General features: G+C 41.7%; 1 protein-coding gene and 1 long non-coding RNA gene across 5 annotated transcripts; one reads left to right on the top strand and one right to left on the bottom strand.

The window, feature by feature from the left end:
* Nucleotides 1–27: 27 nt before the first annotated feature.
* On the bottom strand, nt 28–14,553 carry LOC147980931 (uncharacterized). 4 transcript variants are annotated; one of them, XR_015598768.1, is made up of 9 exons: nt 14,118–14,553; nt 13,843–14,046; nt 13,452–13,509; nt 12,595–12,654; nt 5,121–5,359; nt 4,372–4,444; nt 4,121–4,248; nt 3,887–4,003; nt 28–797 (listed from the first exon to the last, which is right to left on the bottom strand). It is a non-coding gene; the product is annotated as an uncharacterized LOC147980931 (long non-coding RNA). The 4 variants fall into 4 exon arrangements; XR_015598767.1 differs by having other exon boundaries at nt 3,887–4,065; nt 4,141–4,248; XR_015598765.1 differs by having other exon boundaries at nt 3,887–4,248.
* LOC147980932 (uncharacterized) lies at nt 6,048–11,520 on the top strand. The gene is made up of 2 exons (XM_087513693.1): nt 6,048–9,296; nt 9,768–11,520. Exons 1-2 carry the CDS (start codon nt 9,159–9,161, stop codon nt 10,221–10,223), a joined length of 594 nt encoding a protein of 197 aa, XP_087369819.1. The 5' UTR covers nt 6,048–9,158; the 3' UTR covers nt 10,224–11,520.
* Nucleotides 14,554–17,904: the final 3,351 nt, after the last annotated feature.

Below are 17,904 nucleotides of genomic sequence, written 5' to 3'. Positions count from 1 at the left end.
GATGACATGTATCTCAAATCCTATGAGTAGGAATAGGAAATAAGATGTCATTTGGTTGACATCAAAGGAATTTTTTCATTGAGTTTAGGCTCATTTTTATTTTCCTATGAAATGTGGAGGATAGGAACCAATCCTATGTAGGAATATGAATCAATTCCTGTGAACCAAAGAGCTCTAAAGGAAAAAATCCTATAAGAATCCTATCCTCTAGAATTTCTATGAAATTCCTTCAAACCAAAGGAGGCCTAAACATGGGCAAACTGGGGAGCAAAGAAGCACTGGTTTGCTCCAGGTTCCATGATATAGCAATCAAAAAACGAGGAGCCTGAATCAACATGAACCGAATTCTCTTGTAATGTTCGTTAGTCAGCATAGTAGCTTATTACTTCTGCCAAACTAAATACGGATTTTAGGGTCAAAATAGTGTATTGTAAAATCCCAACCTAATTTGAAATTCAATCCTTATATTTACACGAAAGCTTTTACATTTTGAAATATATATAAACAAGGGGAAAATGCATTTTGTACTATTTTAGTCTGCATCCATCTTGGACTGTATATGTTCATATCCATGTAACCATTGGCTGGACTTACAACAACTGCTGAACCAAGTTGTGTTCAAGTTATCTGATAATTAGATGTTGAAATGTATCCTGGAAATGTGAAGTTCATTGGTGAACAATGCAATAAGTGAAATATACTTAAATAAAAATTCTATCATTATCTATGGAAATGCCAAATAGCGGAGGAGATGTGTGGAGGGGCGAGGCTCGGCGGTGTAAGGGTTGAAATTTATCCTGAAAATGTGAAGTTCATTGGTGAACAATACAATAGGTGAAATATACTTAAATAAAAATTTTATCATTATCTATGGAAATGCCAAATAGCGGAGGAGATGCGTGGAGGGGCGAGGCTCGGCGGTGTGAGGGATGGCCCTCCCGGTCGCTCACTACTCGACACATAGGTGGCATCTAAGGGTGGATTAACAAGCTACCCGGCTCATTTAACTTAACAAGCAAAAGCCCTTGCTCGGCTCGCCTGTTTGAAGTTCGTTAAGCTTGTAAGCGTTGTTAATGTGCATTACACAAACATCTAATAGGCGTCCGAATTCTTGAATAATTTTTTGCCACAGTAATCAAATGCTAGATAATGGAAGGAACCATTCGGTGGCATGTTCAGCACATTCTTCACCAAGTCCATGCATCCAGGAGCTCGACGTTGCTGCAGGTGCTCGCTCGTTGAGCCTACACATAGAGGTTGGAGACGGGGAGAAAGGGGAATGGGAGATGGTCGGCGGTTGTCGACGACGAACCGTACACAGCTGGAGGCGAGCAACAGTGATGCTCTTAGGCGGTGGCGGTCGAAATCCTAGCCATTCTGTCATCGATTATTGATAACTAGTAGAATACTCGTGTGTTGTCACAGGCCATAAATTTTTTTTTCGGTTACACATATAAGCATAATATACATGTATAGAAGTGATAACCATAGCAATCAAAAATCAATTGAAGTCCGCTTCACTTGCGATGTAAGTTCATAAAAATCTAACTGAACGATGTGTACATAGAGAGCAATGATCAGTTGTTTTTCTATTACAAACTAAGATTTACTTGCGTACAATAATGTGAGGAATGTTGTCTTTAGCTTCATTTGCATGATACCATATGATTCGCATCCCGATATTCATAAGCAATAAATTGTAGGCTACCTATAGGTTACTTGGATGGTCTTCTCTCTAAAAATGACTTGCTAGGCTATGCGAAACTTATGTCACCTCATAGCAACTGCTCATTTCTCCTTATCTTTAAGGAAAAAAGTTCACTCCTCTCCCTCACTCACCCCACAACCGCCTCCTGCTCTCCTCACACAGCCAGCCAGCCACCGGGCGCTGTCACATCTCATCTCCCCGCCATAGCGTTGTCGCCGCCATCTCCGCTCCATGCCAAGGCGAAACTCACACTCTCCTCTCCCTGCTGCCTCTCCTCCCCTCCATGGCGTCACCCACCCCCTCTTCTTCCCGCCTCCTTTTCTCCCCGACAACCTTTCATGTTGTCGCCTCGGCACCGAGCCCACGCATCCGCCGGTCTGCATCAAGGGCAACGAGATTTGACCGGGAGGTGCAGTAGGGATATTAGCTCTCCGTTAGTGTCGGCCACGTAGCCGACTCGTTTGTATGTGGGTTGGACGACCTAGGACATAGTTCTGAGGCGTGGCAAGGAGGGACGACACCCTCGTCGTCGAGCCCGGTCTTCTACCCCAGCTGAGCTGCGCAAGCATAGTCGCGATGTCACGCCGTCAATATCCATGATGAGGCTGTCCCAACCGATTCCTAGTGCCAAGGAGTGCACACCATCGCGCCGGTAGGAACGCCACGGCGATGCGACCTGCTACTCACCATAGCACCACCACCTTCTCTGAGTGCGGCGACACTGAAGGATTGACACCACAAATACTCAAGTTCGGCCCTTTTAATGCCACCCACCCTACTCGTCTGTTGCTACTGCCAACCTGGTTGTTCTCATCTCAATTAGCTTCCTAGGTTATATTTCTGTCCTACTGTCCTCGAATGTTGTGTAGTGAGTTTTCTAACTTCACCATCGCATGCCAGAGATAACTCCGAGCTAATTAATTTTATGGATCAACATGTCACGGACATCTGGTGCCTATAATTGGTATCTTGTTTTGTCTAATTATTTTGGCAGAAACCAAAATTTTCTTATTTTAAACAGAAAATTGTGTGTGCGTAGAATGAAATAAAGATCTGTGGCAACAATATCAAATAACACGGACTGCATGATATATGATACTTCCCGTGTAAATAAATTTGCTTACAGAGGAAGTACTTATCAGTAGATCTACTTGGATAGATATCTTGCAACAGAACTTAACAAAATGCTAATTGTTACTCCCTATGTAAACAAATATAAGACCTTTTAGATCATATAGTGGTCTAAAAGCTCTTATATTTCTTTACGGAGGGAGTACATATTACACGTTACAATTAAGCTCCCAATATGAAATTGTTAAATATTACATGGTTACAAATTAAGCTCCCAACAGACCTTATGATATTTATTAGGGGAGTGCTTGGGATTCATTTGTGTAGTTCTTTCCTAATACAATTTTGCTACTCACTAAATCAGTTAATTGTTTTAATTGGGAACCAATGAATGATCAGTACTTACTTATATATTACTTACTTATATATCTTATTTTTCAAATATGCAAATATTGAAATATATATTACGAACAAAAGGAGGCACCAAAACGCCGCTCTCCATTAGGTCTAACATTTCCGCGCTTTAGCCACTTCTGTCCCTCCATATATGAGTATCAATTGAACATCTGAATGCTCATTTCTGATAGATAGTTTGATAGCTTGGACATGTGCTTTAACCACTTCTGTCCTTCCATAAGATGCTTTGACATGTGCTATCGAAAGGATTTTTTTAATGAAAACTGCAGAAACCCATACATAGTTCGCATATATAAACAGAAAAGAAAAACTAACCTCTCTTGTTAGCACTACATAGTTCACTCATATTGTGCATGCAAAGGCTACATATTCAGTTTGGGTGTAGTTAAAACATCTTCCGAGGGCTTTATTGTGCTTTCCCAGATTGATTTGTTTCTAGGATATTATGTTAGGTTTTATTATTGTTCAGAAACATTACTCCATGCAATTTTTTTCGTCAGCTCCCTTATATTGTTCTTAACCACTGATCCATACTCAAACCGAATAGAGAGCTAACCAGTTTAGTGAGGCAGACAGATTCACGTTTCTTGCGGGTCAAAGCAGTATGTTCTATTAAATGAAAGGTGGGTGAAATTCAAGGTTTGTTAGATTTCAACAATGAAAAACAACGTATGGAATTGGTCGACTTACCTGGATGCTTGGAGGGAGGCAATGACGCAGAGATGACTTCCAGAAAGCCATGGCGTAGTGATGTGGCAGACGTCATTTTGTATCTCGTTATGTGACTGGCGTAATGATGATGATTTTCTAGAGAGCCATCAGCATAGCAAAGAGACATAGGTCAACGCAGACCTGGCCGTGTGAACTGGCTGCATTCTAAAAAGAGATTGTGAATAGTGACATATGTAAACAGGCCAAACTAACCAAGTCTGTGTGCGTGTGACCTGGCTGCATTCTATTGAAATCACATATTCAAAGAATTAATCTCCTCATTCCATCCTTCAATACGACTTAATTGTCTTCAGAATATATACCTTACCAGGCCAAGGTACCTAATATTAATAAATTTTTGCCCACAAGTGCCACATATTAGTACATCATCTCTTTTTCAGCATTTCGGTGCATAACCTGTAATTAGAAAATGAATGTATGACAAACTGTTTTCAAGATATTACCAGTCTTCTCTTTATGTTCTATCAAGCCGACATGATGGCAAATCTGAGCAAGCTATTTCAATGTGTCGAAGACCTGCAACAGAGCACAGAGGGATCGATCTTCTACCCATGAGCTATGGAATTCATGACATCAACTGTAGATATGGCAGTCTGAATAATTTCTGAAGGGTATGTTCTTACACTAAAATTAATAGAAGTTCATGTACGAGATTAACATAACAATATCAAAAACTAGGTAGGCTGAAATCTTCTTATTTGAATCGAACTAAGACTTGCGGGAAATTCCAGGTGTTCCTTAGGTTTCCCAGAAAAATAAAAAATGTGACCAAGTATATCGAGTGATACTGCAGTTTTTAGAACCTTAAAGATGCAAAAAAAATCAAAACAATTTTCTTCATAACAGATAAGCATTAGCACAAAGACCACTCAATCCTAGTTGATTAAACAGGCAAATATCCATTGACACTGATTTATGAGAAGTGCAAAAGAGCATATTTATTGCTATTCGTGAGCACAAGTTTTTCAGGGAGAAATCGATGCTACCTCACTTGTGAATTGCACAATTCTATATTTCTTGTCAATACCAGAGTTCCCTCAAAAACTTGCGAGTGATTTTCTCAAGTTTCATGGACAATGAAAAAAAGTTTGTTAGAAAAGGAATAATTGTGCATTAACATCTAATTGGAGTTTGAATGCATATCAATGTCAGAGGTGAACTGAAGATGACAAGAAAGAAAAAAACAACTCACTTTTAAATGATGCTTAAATTGAGATGATGTGGAAAACCATTTCTTGCTTCGATTCCATCAACAACTGATTAGTGCAAACTTTTGAAAGATGTGCTAACTGGTAGACATGCCGAGCTATTTAAGTCCAACCTGAATAACATGACAACATGGTTGGCAGGGAAAACAGGAGTGAGATGATGTGGAAAACCATCTCTTGCATCAATTCCATCAGCAACTGATTTGTGCAAACTTCTGATATCCTGGTCATGTCAGAATAGTTTACCACAACGTAATGCAGAATAAGATGTCAAAATGTATCATCATTAGACAAGTGAACAACACCAATATATACCAGGGCATTCTAGCATACTGGTCCTGCTAGGTGGTGATCTCCGAATGTTGGTGCCCTGATGTTGGGCCGATGCATGTGGGCCCGGGTCCACATGTTAGTGGGCCCAACACCAGCACTACTAGGAAAAGGCTTACTAGTGGCGCACCTGTTTTGGCTACTAATGGCGCACTACAGATGCGTCACTAGCATCACGCCATTAGAATTTTTTACTAATGGCGCACCACATGTGCGCCATTAGTATCTGGTATACTAATGGTGCACCACGCAGTGCGCCATTACTATCTGGCTTAGTAATGACGCACCACATAGAAGTGCGCCATTACTAACAATTTTTTTCATTTTTTTCTTAATCTCGAGTCACTATGGTTTAATCTCAAGTCAAATCGCACTTTGTGGCCAAACTTCCCGAAAGGTCATCCATCCTCACACTACTCCAGCCCGAGCACGCTTAACTTCCCAGTTCTATCCAACCCCAGCACCAGCTCACTTCACAGGCACTTGTTGATATATATATATATATACATATATATATATATATATATATATATATATATATATATATATATATATATCAATCCTTAGTTGATGTCTAGGACTTTGTTCATGTTCATGAGTGTAATGAAATTTTGAAAAAATATTTCAAACTTCCCGGTCATATTACGTATCATATTTTGAAAAAAAATCCAATTTTTTGTTTGAAACCAATTTTTTTTCTGTTACCAGTGGCGCACCTGGTGCGCCACTAGTAAGTTTGAATTTTTTTCATTCCCCCCCTCTAGATCTTAAAAACTCCGTATCTTTTGTTCTGTTAGGTTTTTGGGGATTTTGAAGATGTTGAACGAGGTAACTTTTCGTATAAAAAACTTTTCGACTAGATGATTTTTCATATATAAAACTTTTTAATCCGAGTTCGTATGCAAAAGTTATACCCATTTTACTAATTTCTAGAGAGATTTTGCAAATAGAGTCAAAATTCATATTTATAAATTTTTCCAACAACTAGACCACATATCACATGGGAAACTTATTTTCTTTTATTTTTTGACATTTTCAGCATTTTCTTTTATTTTTTTAAAACTGAAAAGGCGGTCAGGGGGTGCATTTAGCACCAGGGTTACTAATGGCGCATGCGCCATTAGTAGTTTTGAAAAAAAATAAAAAAAATTTGTTAGTAATGACGCACCAGTGGACTAGTAATGGCGCACCACACCCACCGTGCACCATTACTAACAATTTTTTTTTCAAAACTACTAATGGCGCACCACACACCAGGTGCACCATTAGTAATATGTCAATAATGGCGCACCTGTATCTGGTGCGCCACTGCTCAACAACATATCATCTATAGCCCTTTTCCTAGTAGTGCAGGGTGGTACGTCAGAGGATCCGGCTCCCAACATAAGGGCACGTCAGCGGGGCCACATCCTTATGTTGTGTTGCCCCAAAAGTCGAAACATCACATGTACTCAAGTATCATAGTATTTTTGCTAGTGCTGAAAGCAAATGTATATATATGAATCAAGATTCGACTTTTATTTTGAACAATAATTATTTCTTAAGATTAATCTATCAATTTTGTGCATATATTGTTGGCATAAATTGACGCATAGTTTTGTGGCTGCTTCCGACAACAGAATCGTCAAAATTTTGAGCACAAAGATAACATGCAGACCTCATCCGACAGCTTGAAGTACACTTCGACTACATCCAGGAGTTAGCCAAGGCGTTCCTACAGTTTGTCGTTGTTGAGCAGGCAGGCAGCTTTGAAGATGGCCCCTTCCTTGAATGCAAAGTCCTCCTTGAAGAAGAGCACGGGACTTCCCGGAGGCAAGCGGCAAGACCGGATGACAACAGCTCATGTGCCATAACCGAGGCGGTGAATTCGGCGCTAGCATGGAGGTAGATGTCGACGAAGCGCGCGAAGGGATCGGCAATGACGGAAAGGTTGGGCACAAAATCACCACAAGAGACCTAGAAAGGGTGGAAGGGTAGGAGAGGCGCCATCAGGGAGCGAGGTTGGCGGGGGAAACTGTAGCAGTACAAGCTGGAAGGAGGTGGTGGCGACTATGTGAAGGGGTGTGCTCGAGGCCATGGAGGCGTGGGATTGCTTCAGAGAGGAGGAGCGTGAATGTTGGGGATGGGAGAAAGATCGAGATGTCGAGTTGGGAAGAAGGAAAGCCAGCCGAAGAGAACGGAGCGCAATTGGCATGTGGTCCACCTACCGGCTCGACTTTCGCGCTAAAACAGGAAGCAAATGAGAAGAACGAAACGACTGCAGACTCCCCTTTAGGATTAGAGATGTGATTGCACAACGTGTGGTATTTCGATTAATGTAATTATTATGATGTATGGAAATATTAATTAATGTGATAGATAGATAAGATTAATTAATTTAGATTTGGTTTTAAAGATTGATTGTGATTGATTCTTTCACATAAATACATTACTAAATAATTTGCACCCGCATGGAAAATTCTGATATGTTTAGATTTTTTTTTGTTTTGTGAGAAGTGAGGAAAAAATAAATCAGTGGAAGGAGGTGGTGGGAGGTGGGACAAAAATAAAACCGGAGTACCAAAATAAAACCGAAATATCAGGCTACCAACTGCTTCATTAGGAGTAAAGATCCTAGTACATGTCAACAACCATTTGCGACGTCAACAGCTTAATTTTTTTATAAAAAGTAAATCTGTCCTTTAAAAAATATGTCCCGGCAGCCTAGTTATTTTGAGGTCTAACCTTGTAGCATGTTCTTCCGTATCAAACAGTTCACAAGGATAATTACTTGAGGAAGAACGGTCAGAAGTTCTCAGTACTGTGAATGTATTGGCATCTCCCGCTTGTATCCTTCTTGTAGCTTGACTTGTAAGCAAGTGGTTTTTTCACATTTCCATAATCATGTAAATCAGGTTGAGTCCAAAAATTGCACACAAGAAAGTGTGCTGCAACATCTCCATGCTGTTTCCAGTAATCATTTTTGGTTCAGGCCAATCTGTTAACAATCAGTCTGTCACGTCCAGCCAAGCAAGTTAGCTTCAGTTTTGTCCATATCATTTTTTTTTGCGAAAGTTGTCCATATCAATTAACACCCCAACTTTTTAACCAAAGAGACAGCTTGAGATGGGAGGCCTCCGCCTCTAATTTGTTGGTACGAAACGATGGAAGGAAAAACTTTACTGCCTTCCTTCCAAAGCCCACCGATTTTTTATACGAAAAATACCACTGTAAGCACTTGATACGGAGGGAGAGCGTAGAAACACCAAAGATTGGATACATTATACATGCACCTTGAAAAGATAACTTGTCCACGTCACGGATCCGGGTGCTCTGTAGAAGTAGCCGTTAATAATTCCAGGCAGGAAATTAAAGCTTACCACAAGATACAGGACTGCTAATCTGTACGTAGAAAGAAACACAGGCGCGCAAACAGATTTAGAAGAAAACACATCTGGCGCCCGGTGCTGAATTCATAGTCAGGAATGGAAAGGCAATACTCCTGGGACTTTAAAAGGGGATGCTAGGCGCCAACTTTGTCACCAGGCATTGCCGGATCATCTATCGCCAGCCCTCCTCTCCTACACTTTCTGTTCAGGTTGCAAATTCGTCTTCTAATTATCTTTCGTTGGGTAGTGGATAGTGATCGTAGTAGTGACAGTTTCGGTTGGATTTGATGCAGGATCCTCGTTTCTTGATCGAAACTTTTGTAGATGGCTGACAAACAGAACAACAAGGGGAAGGAGAAGATGCGCTGCTCGGAGTCGCTGTCCGACGATTCAGATTCAGATTCAGTACGGCCCTGCAAGAGGCCCCGGCGGGCGGCTCCAGAGACCACCCCGGAGCAGCAGGTATGATCCTGTCGAATTCTCGCTTGTAGGACCGATTCTGTTGGTAGAAAAGCTTTATGCGCTTTTTATCTTCTGCGTTGCAATTCTGTGCTAGTGGATTCTAGGGCTATTTTTTTCTGTGATGTTTCTTGAGATGATTTCTTGTTCTGGGTAATTTTTGCCTTAATTTTTTTTTTGTCTCTAAGAACTCCAGATCTTGCAGATTTCTGATAGATTTTGTCATTCAACTCTGTGGACTGAATAAAAAGGCTTGCCGTGAATTTCCATCCAATCCCTGAACTAGTTAGCATTATGGGGGAAAACAACTCGCAAAACCAATAGACAAAAATCTCGTGTGCTCCAGCTCTGGCATGGCAGTCTTTTTTAGATTGCAGCAGAGAGAACCTGATCTGATTTTTTTTTTTTTTTTTTTTTTTGCGAATGGAACCTGATCTAATCTGTACAACTCTCTAACACTCCTGAATTTTGCAGAGCGCACAGGGTTCGTTGAAAATCAGGGATCGAAAGGGATGGCAGCATGGTACCATCATTGACGGAAACAGAAACTGGCAGTGCAAGTACTGCCCCATGGTTGGGCGCAGCGGCGGCGTCACCAGCCTCAAGCATCATGTTGCTGGTGGCAGCAGCAGGGTAAGGGCCTGCCCATCTGCTCCTAAACATGTCGCCAACGAGGTGAGACGTTGGCTGGACAGGACGAGGCGAAAACCGCGAAAGTGGACTGCAAGAAAAGGGACTGCTGTGCAGCCGGCTGTGGCCACGACCACTGACCCCAACAACTCTGTACCCAGCGGTTCGACAGATAATGAGGAAGGCAGTGCCTTCCCCTCACCCGCATCTTTCATGACACGTCTCGTGGACATGATGCTTGCTGCCGCAGAGGTGCTGAGCAAGGAGGAGCAGGCGAAGGACTCTGAAAAGAAGCCATGAGGAAGTAGGAAGATTGGTGGAGGTGTAAATTTTTTTTTGTTACCTTAATCTATGCGAGTTCAAATTTTATTTTAAGTACTATACTTGTTAATGTAACTTGAGGATGCTTCATACAGTATTTTCCTCTTGGGAGAATGCTGTCAGTCTTAAGAAAACGTTGCATTGTTACCATTTAGAACGCCTCATGTTTCAATTGTCGCTGTTTGATGTGCTATTTTGCTATACTGATATGATGCCGATACGTCGTCGTTGAATGCTAAAAGTTGCACGTCTCCGCATCATTTCTCTCATGATCTCTCCTCTGCCCGACTCAATCTACTGGTGCTTATCTGATAATGTGAATGTACACGCCACTATAAGAATAGATTATAGATCTGTAAGTGCGTACTTCAGTGACATTGACTTGTAAACAGTACAAGCGTTTTTCATATCGTTTTTGTACTTATTTACTTAGCCGATTCATAAGCATGTTATGGACCATGGACTGCTATTTGATCTGTATGATTTCAGGCAACTACTAGTATAGCTACCCTGTAACTAGTGAATCATGGTAAGACTAATTTTATGATATAGAGTTGGAAGGTAAATTATAGCATAAATCTCGAAATCTATATAGTTCTTTCAGAAAATGAAGGAGGTTTACCCAAAACAATTTAGTCCTACTGGAAGTGTTTTAGCTGTTAAAAGCAAGCAATCATCAGAAGATTGTTTCGTTTAACAAATTACGGAAACCATCAGCTAGTTATTATTACCTATCTAAGCATACCTATGTTGTCTCTTTATGCTAAACTATTTTCATTTTTTTTGGAAACCTGTAATGTGTTTTTCTAATTGGGTGCACAGGTTGCATAGAAACCATGGGTGCACAGGAGGATACGTTCTGAGTTGCCAACTTGCCATGACCGAGGGAGTATCCTGTGCACATTAGTTCTTGTGCAACTGGTGCACCCTACATTATAGATCTATATAATAAAACTTTCAGAAGATGCAAATTCAAGTCACAACGTGAGAAACAAATAAAGCTCAATCATGCTACATATGGTAGTTTAATCAAATTGCGCTATGTACTGTGCAATTAACACTACCACAACCAAATTTGTCATTTATGTTCTAACTGAATTTACTGATCAAGCCTTGAGTTGAACTTCTAACTGAATTGTTTCTTAGAACTTTTAGTATTGATTTTTATGTTCTGGTGCATCGGCTGTACAAGAGCTCTTGGTGCACAGAATACATTCTCTGCCATGACCAGCTCTTGGAGAGTATCCTATCCGCCTAGAATTTCTGTACAACCGGTGCATCAAAAGCCAAAAACACATATCAAAAGTTCACAAAAAAACTGAAAAAAATCGAGTACATACACGCTGGATACATTTAACATGGCATACAATTTCACTACAAGTTCAATTCATAATTTGAGAAACAAAAATAAGAAATAAAGTTGTGGTGGTGTTGATGGCCCTAATTTACAACCGATTTTGAATAAACAATTGTTCATAGCATGATCTGTCCTTTCGCTTCTCAGTTGCAAATTAAATTTATATTAAAATTTTGTGACACGGTAGATGCATGTTCTATCTGTACACTGACTTCATACCCTCAACCTCACATGGACTAATCTCTAATGTACAAAAAGGCTGCAACTCCACCCAAAGGTAATCAGCATTAGGTTTCATGGTCTTGGCCCAGGATTAAACGAGTTGCTCTCTTGAGAAATAGGTGGCCTGCAAGAAGCTTCAGGTTTTTCAAGTTGCCAACCACCTAAAATTTGTCAGTGAAGAGGCACCCACAGAGAGCTCAAAACAAATAGTGGTTTCAGGCATGAAACCCGAGGAGGGCCTCAAATTTTGAAGATGCAAGTTATGTGGAGGTCCATAAGAACACAACAGGCGATTTTTTATGTGTGTCCACACACTATGAATCAAAATACTACCAGTACTGGCTTTTTTTTTGTTCTACATAGTCTTTCCCACTATCAAATCGAATGTGTGGCCCCATCCAAAACAATATTGCACCTCCGACTCCTAGGGGTTAGGCGCTACTACCATTGATGCCCCGAGGTAGTAGTAGTAGCATATGTATGCGTGTGTGTGTGTGTGGGGGGGGGGGGGGAGGGGGCAGTCATGCCATCTTAGATGGTGCTGAGATGATATGTCATCATCTGGTTCATTAACTGACAGTTGGCGCCATGGTTTAGGATATTTTTAGATGAAAGGTGCTTGCCCGACTTTAAATAAGTGAAGTCCCTCGGTTCGATATCAAACAAACTGTTGGCCAGCCAGCCAAATGAAGTGTCAAACAAAAGTAAAGCAATACAAGGCTGAACAACCAAGGAAAATAAAACCAGGTAGGTGGGAGAGAGGAGGCCAACCACTAACACATCAATACTTTGCAGTGGTTCTCATGGTATGTCCTCGTCTGCGACCGGAGCCTGTCGAAGTATGCATGTCAACGAACAAAACCATTCTAGGATTCATTGAAAACATTGCCACCTCAGATGGTTAGCTATTGTTTGTGAAAAAAATTGGTTGTGTTCCCGAACCCAACTTATATTATTTTTATTATGTTTCTTTTCTTTTAGTTTCTTTGATGTTCTTGTATCTGTTCTCATAAATAACAACACCATGAAGTGAGTTGATGTTTGGGAACACACAACCGATTGGTTTAGCAAAAGAAAAAAGATAACTACCTTAGCTAGCAATTTATTGACATGAAAAATACCCCCCCTAACATAATTCAAATATTATTTTACTAGTATATTCATGTATAACGTAACATTCAAAGGTGCATGTAGAGACAAAGTCAATGTCCAAAACGACATGTATCTACGAATAGGCATGCAATTATTTAGTTCATTTGACTGAACTAGCTAGGATCAGATGGTACGCTAACAAAGGAGTATATATGTTATTCACATCAATTTCTCACTATTAATTTAAACATTCCACCAGGTATTAAAAAGTTTTTTTGTGAGGAGGGTGCCCAAAGTAACTTCACACATCACAAGACACTAGTAGGGTATAAATGAGGCATGGTCTACCTTAATCATCTCCCCACAAGTCACATAATCTCCATAGGAAATCATTTGAAAAATCATAATGCCCTTTTGTTAACTAAATCAGAGTGGCTAATCTCTAAGAGAGTGACTTATTCGATATCAAGCAATCGGACACGTTAAGATAAATATTTAGAAGGATGTTCATCTCACAAAGCTAACACAAGACTTGCCTCATCTTGGAATCACGGTTCCATAAAATGGATGAAGGTGCTCTAGCCCCGATTGCTCCTGTAGATATGACATGTAAATATCATAATTTTGCCTTGGTAATCTAACTAATGAGTTCTATCATTTCTTTCATTTTTCAAAGCATGTTTTTACGGATGCTTTTGGGATCTACTAAGTATCTAGGTACATGATCTATCATGATTGATCTCGTGTTTTAGGCCATCTAGTCAAGCATCATGACCCATCTACTTCGTTAGATTTACACAAAGATGAAAAGCGAGGATGTTGCCATATATATGTGGTGGCATGTGATCGCCTCATCATTAAGGCCACGACGAGAATTATTTTCAATGCATGATTTTGAGAATCTTGTAGGATTGGTTAATTACGTACCTCATGTGTCATGCTTGACCTTGCGGTATTGAGTCGATCTAGTTGGGCATCATGATCCATTCTTGTCATTAGGTTTATGCTATGGAGATTTACTTAAGTCCCGCCGTAGCTCTAGTGAGCAATGATTGTACAATAATAGAGATGTGCATACAATGAGAGCCAAGGGTGTTGTCATCTATAGATCTGGTAGCCTGAAATCACCTCCTGTTAAAATCATGAGACATCTTCTCAATGGATGATTTTGCTAACAATTATAGGATTTGCTAAGAAGGTACCTTATATGTTGTACCTTCTCTCCCGGATTGGGGGAAATCTGGTCAAGCGTCGTGATCCAGCTTTGCCGTGAGATCTACACCACGGGCATCCATCAAGGCCCACCATAGATCTGGAGAGAAGCGACGGCGAGAAGCGGCGTGTGTTGAGGGTATTCCGATCTATCTAGTTCTGGTGGCTTTTGCCGTGGCTTCTTGCGATCTCAAAGCTAAAACTAGGAGGAATGGATCAAGGCTTTCAGTTGGCAACAAATCGAGAATGAGCGGTGGGAGGAGGTCAGATGGCAAGGCGAGCTCTCGGCCATAGGTATGGTGCCTAATGGTGGGGAGGTATGGTGTCAACAAACAAGTAGAGACCATACAGAGGACTAGAATTGCTAGAGATAATGGATAATTGTGTGAGAGGGGCGGCGGCGGAGGCGGAGGCGGAGGAGGGGAGTGGGAGGCATGGGTGGGGATTTAGGGTTAGGTAGGATTAAATACTAGACCCATTGGATATTTTAGGAAAGTGTGTGCATTTTTTGCTAGATAACCCCTTTAATAATCTAAATTTCACAGGAAAGGATAGACTTACTAAAAAAATACCAGAAGATTTTTCAAGAAGCTACACTAAAGTCTTGAATACTTGATATCCCTTATAGAGTCATGAAGAAGGATATGAGATGCAAATTGACGGTAAGAGATATCTCATGCAGAAAGCCATCTCAAATTAAAATCTTACGAGTATTACTCTCACCTTTATCTACACAAGTCTTAAGTTAAAAAAACGTTTAGCGGTTCTGAAAACCGTTAGTAGTTCCGATAGTGTGCTACTTAGGGCCAGGAGTGCCATAGGGGATCACACATGGGGAGTTTACCCAAGTTCAGGCCCTCATCATGGAGGTAATACACTACTCCTACTTCGGATTTGATTGATGGATGAAAATGCCTCGTATGAGGTGGTTACAATGTATGTGGTGATAATGCTATAGATACTATGCTGATGATGTTGGGTGGCTAGAAATATCCCTGCCTCGCCTTATAAAGGGGGATGAGGCCTAGGTTTACCCGGTTGGCTAACCAACCTAGAGTCCAAATCAGACGGGGGGTGCTTCTTGATTTGCAAGCTAAGATGAGAACCTTCCGAAAGGAGGGCCTCCTGCAGGACAAGGGGCCATGGCCACGCCTTGGCCTGCCAGGCCCTGAGGCCGGGCCAGTGCCCGACTTCCTAGTTATCGGGACTAACGGTGCATAAACCCGTCAGTACCCTCGGCAGGGTGGCGAACGTGGATGAAAGTACCAAAGAACACACGAGGAAGTTACCCAGGTTCAAGCCTCCGGGAAGGAGTAACACTCTATGTCCTGCTTTGTGTTTGTATTCATGGTGGAGTACCTCGTGCGAGGTTACAATGGAGATGGAGTATGAGTACCAAGAGTATGGTTCTATGGGTGTAGATAGGAATGGCTACCCCTTCCCCCTCCTTATATAGATGACGGGGGGCTACGGTTTATAAGAGATCAATTTGATCTAAGCCGCCGCCACCTTGGCTTGCTCGCCAAGATGATCCCTCGCTGACTATTCGGGCTCCGAGGTTCCCTCATGTGATCAAGTCTTTGCCTATCTTCATGGGCCCCGAGATGGGTCTGCTACCGGGCTCCCCCCGAGTGGCCACCCCCGGTGCATTACACCGTCGGTAGCCCCAGAGCGTGTCTGGAGTTTGAGTATCATGTACTTTTGAGCGAGAACCCAGGCGGGCTCCTCATGTCCCCGTGGCCTACTTTCGTGATCTTGGCTTTAGGAGAGTCTTCAGACCTGCATGTGGCCTCGAGGCCCCTTTGGAAGTATGGTGTGATGCTCCTCTGAGCCCAAGAACTCAATACTGCATCCACATCTCATGTTTTTAAGTCACTTTCTCCGTTTTATCAAAAAAAGTTACTTTCTCCGCTTCAATAAGTTATTTACTTTGTAATTGTTTTGATATATTTTCTGCCAAACATATTCCAATTTTTTTCTTACTTTAATCATTTTTGTGCGAGAATACTTTAATCATTATTTCACGTAGCAAGAATGATAAACATGAAGATATTATACTTTCTCGGCAATGTTCCCTAGTCGAGTCACGTCACTTTATCTTCTCCTAACTCTGACTTGTTTTAGCAAGCTCGATGAAGATTAACAACAAACAAAATATGGAGAACACAAAAGGAACATACTCCCTCCATCCCATAATATAAGACGTTTTTTGACACTAGACACTACACTAGTGTCAAAAAAGGTCCTATATTATGGGACGAAGGGAGTAGTTCCTAACAAATACACAAGAGAGGACCAACCAAAAATGCTCAAATCTTTTTGAAATATTCTTTAGTTTATGCAAGCAACAAAATAAACATACTAATGAGAAGAAATATAAGAAAATAAATATGCATCAACTAGCGCACCACCACTGTTGACCTCCAACTTCCGCCCCAATGTTGGGTCCAGGGGCGGTTGTGGCCAGCCCCCATCCCAGCAACATTCGTGTGTCTTCCTTAGAGCATCTCCAGCCGCGCCCCCAACAGGCCCTCCCCAGGAGTTTTTGCCGCACCGGCGCCCAAAAATCGGCCCAGTTGCGCCCCCAGGAGCCCGTTTTTCACCGGCTTGGGCCGAAATCGGCGCCGACGGACCCGAGGCGAACCCGGGATGCTGGGGGGGGGTGCTCGGAGACGCCGGGGCGAGGGTTTTGGCGCGAAAGCGCGGCGGGCCCACTGAGTCAGCGACACGCGCCTCGTCTTCCCCAGAACGCCTCGGTTTCCCGCGGGAAATCAATGGCAAGGATGACGCCGGTCAGCCTTGCCATTGATTCCTCATTGGTGGCGCGTCACAGGCTGGCTGGCGCGGCGACGCCTCCCATTCTGCCACACGTTCACACGACCTGGGTGAAGGAAATATGCCCTAGAGGCAATAATAAAGTTGTTATTTATATTTCCTTATATCATGATAAATGTTTATTATTCATGCTAGAATTGTATTAACCAGAAACTTAGTACATGTGTGAATACATAGACAAATAGAGTGTCACTAGTATGCCTCTACTTGACTAGCTCGTTGAATCAATGATGGTTATGTTTCCTAACCATAGACATGAGTTGTCACTTGATTAACGGGATCACATCATTAGAGAATGATGTGATTGAGTTGACCCATCCATTAGCTTAGCACGGTGATCGTTTAGTTTGTTGCTATTGCTTTCTTCATGACTTATACATGTTCCTATGACTATGAGATTATGCAACTCCCGAATACCAGAGGAACACTTAGTGTGCTATCAAACGTCACAACGTAACTGGGTGACTATAAAGATGCTCTACAGGTGTCTCCGATGGTGTTTTTTGAGTTGGCATAGATCGAGATTAGGATTTGTCACTCCGAGTATCGGAGAGGTATCTCTGGGCCCTCTCGATAATGCACATCACTATAAGTCTTGCAAGCAATGTAACTAATGAGTTAGTTACGGGATGATGCATTACGAAATGAGTAAAGAGACTTGCCGGTAATGAGATTGAACTAGGTATGACGATACCGACGATCAAATCTCGGACAAGTAACATACCGATGACAAAGGGAGCAACATATGTTGTTGACCGATAAAGATCTTCGTAGAATATGTAGGAACCAATATGAGCATCTAGGTTCTGCTATTGGTTATTTATTGGAGATGAGTCTCGGTCATGTCTACATAGTTCTCGAACCCGTAGGGTCCGCACGCTTAACGTTCGGTGACGATCGGTATTATGAGTTTATGTGTTTTGATGAACCGAAGGTAGTTCG

This window comes from Triticum urartu, chromosome 3A (genome assembly GCF_056163025.1).
Source record: "Triticum urartu cultivar PI428250 chromosome 3A, HENAU_Tu73, whole genome shotgun sequence".
Lineage (NCBI taxonomy): Eukaryota > Viridiplantae > Streptophyta > Magnoliopsida > Poales > Poaceae > Triticum > Triticum urartu.
Note: the sequence above shows the minus strand (reverse complement) of the source record. Positions and strands in the feature narration are given on the sequence as shown.

Excerpts from the sequence above, each read along its gene's own strand:
- LOC147980932 (XM_087513693.1), top strand. The coding sequence starts at position 9,159 with ATGGCTGACAAACAGAACAACAAGGGGAAGGAGAAGATGCGCTGCTCG. Across the intron at positions 9,297-9,767 it reads AGACCACCCCGGAGCAGCAG|AGCGCACAGGGTTCGTTGAA; the intron begins GTATGATCCTGT and ends TGAATTTTGCAG.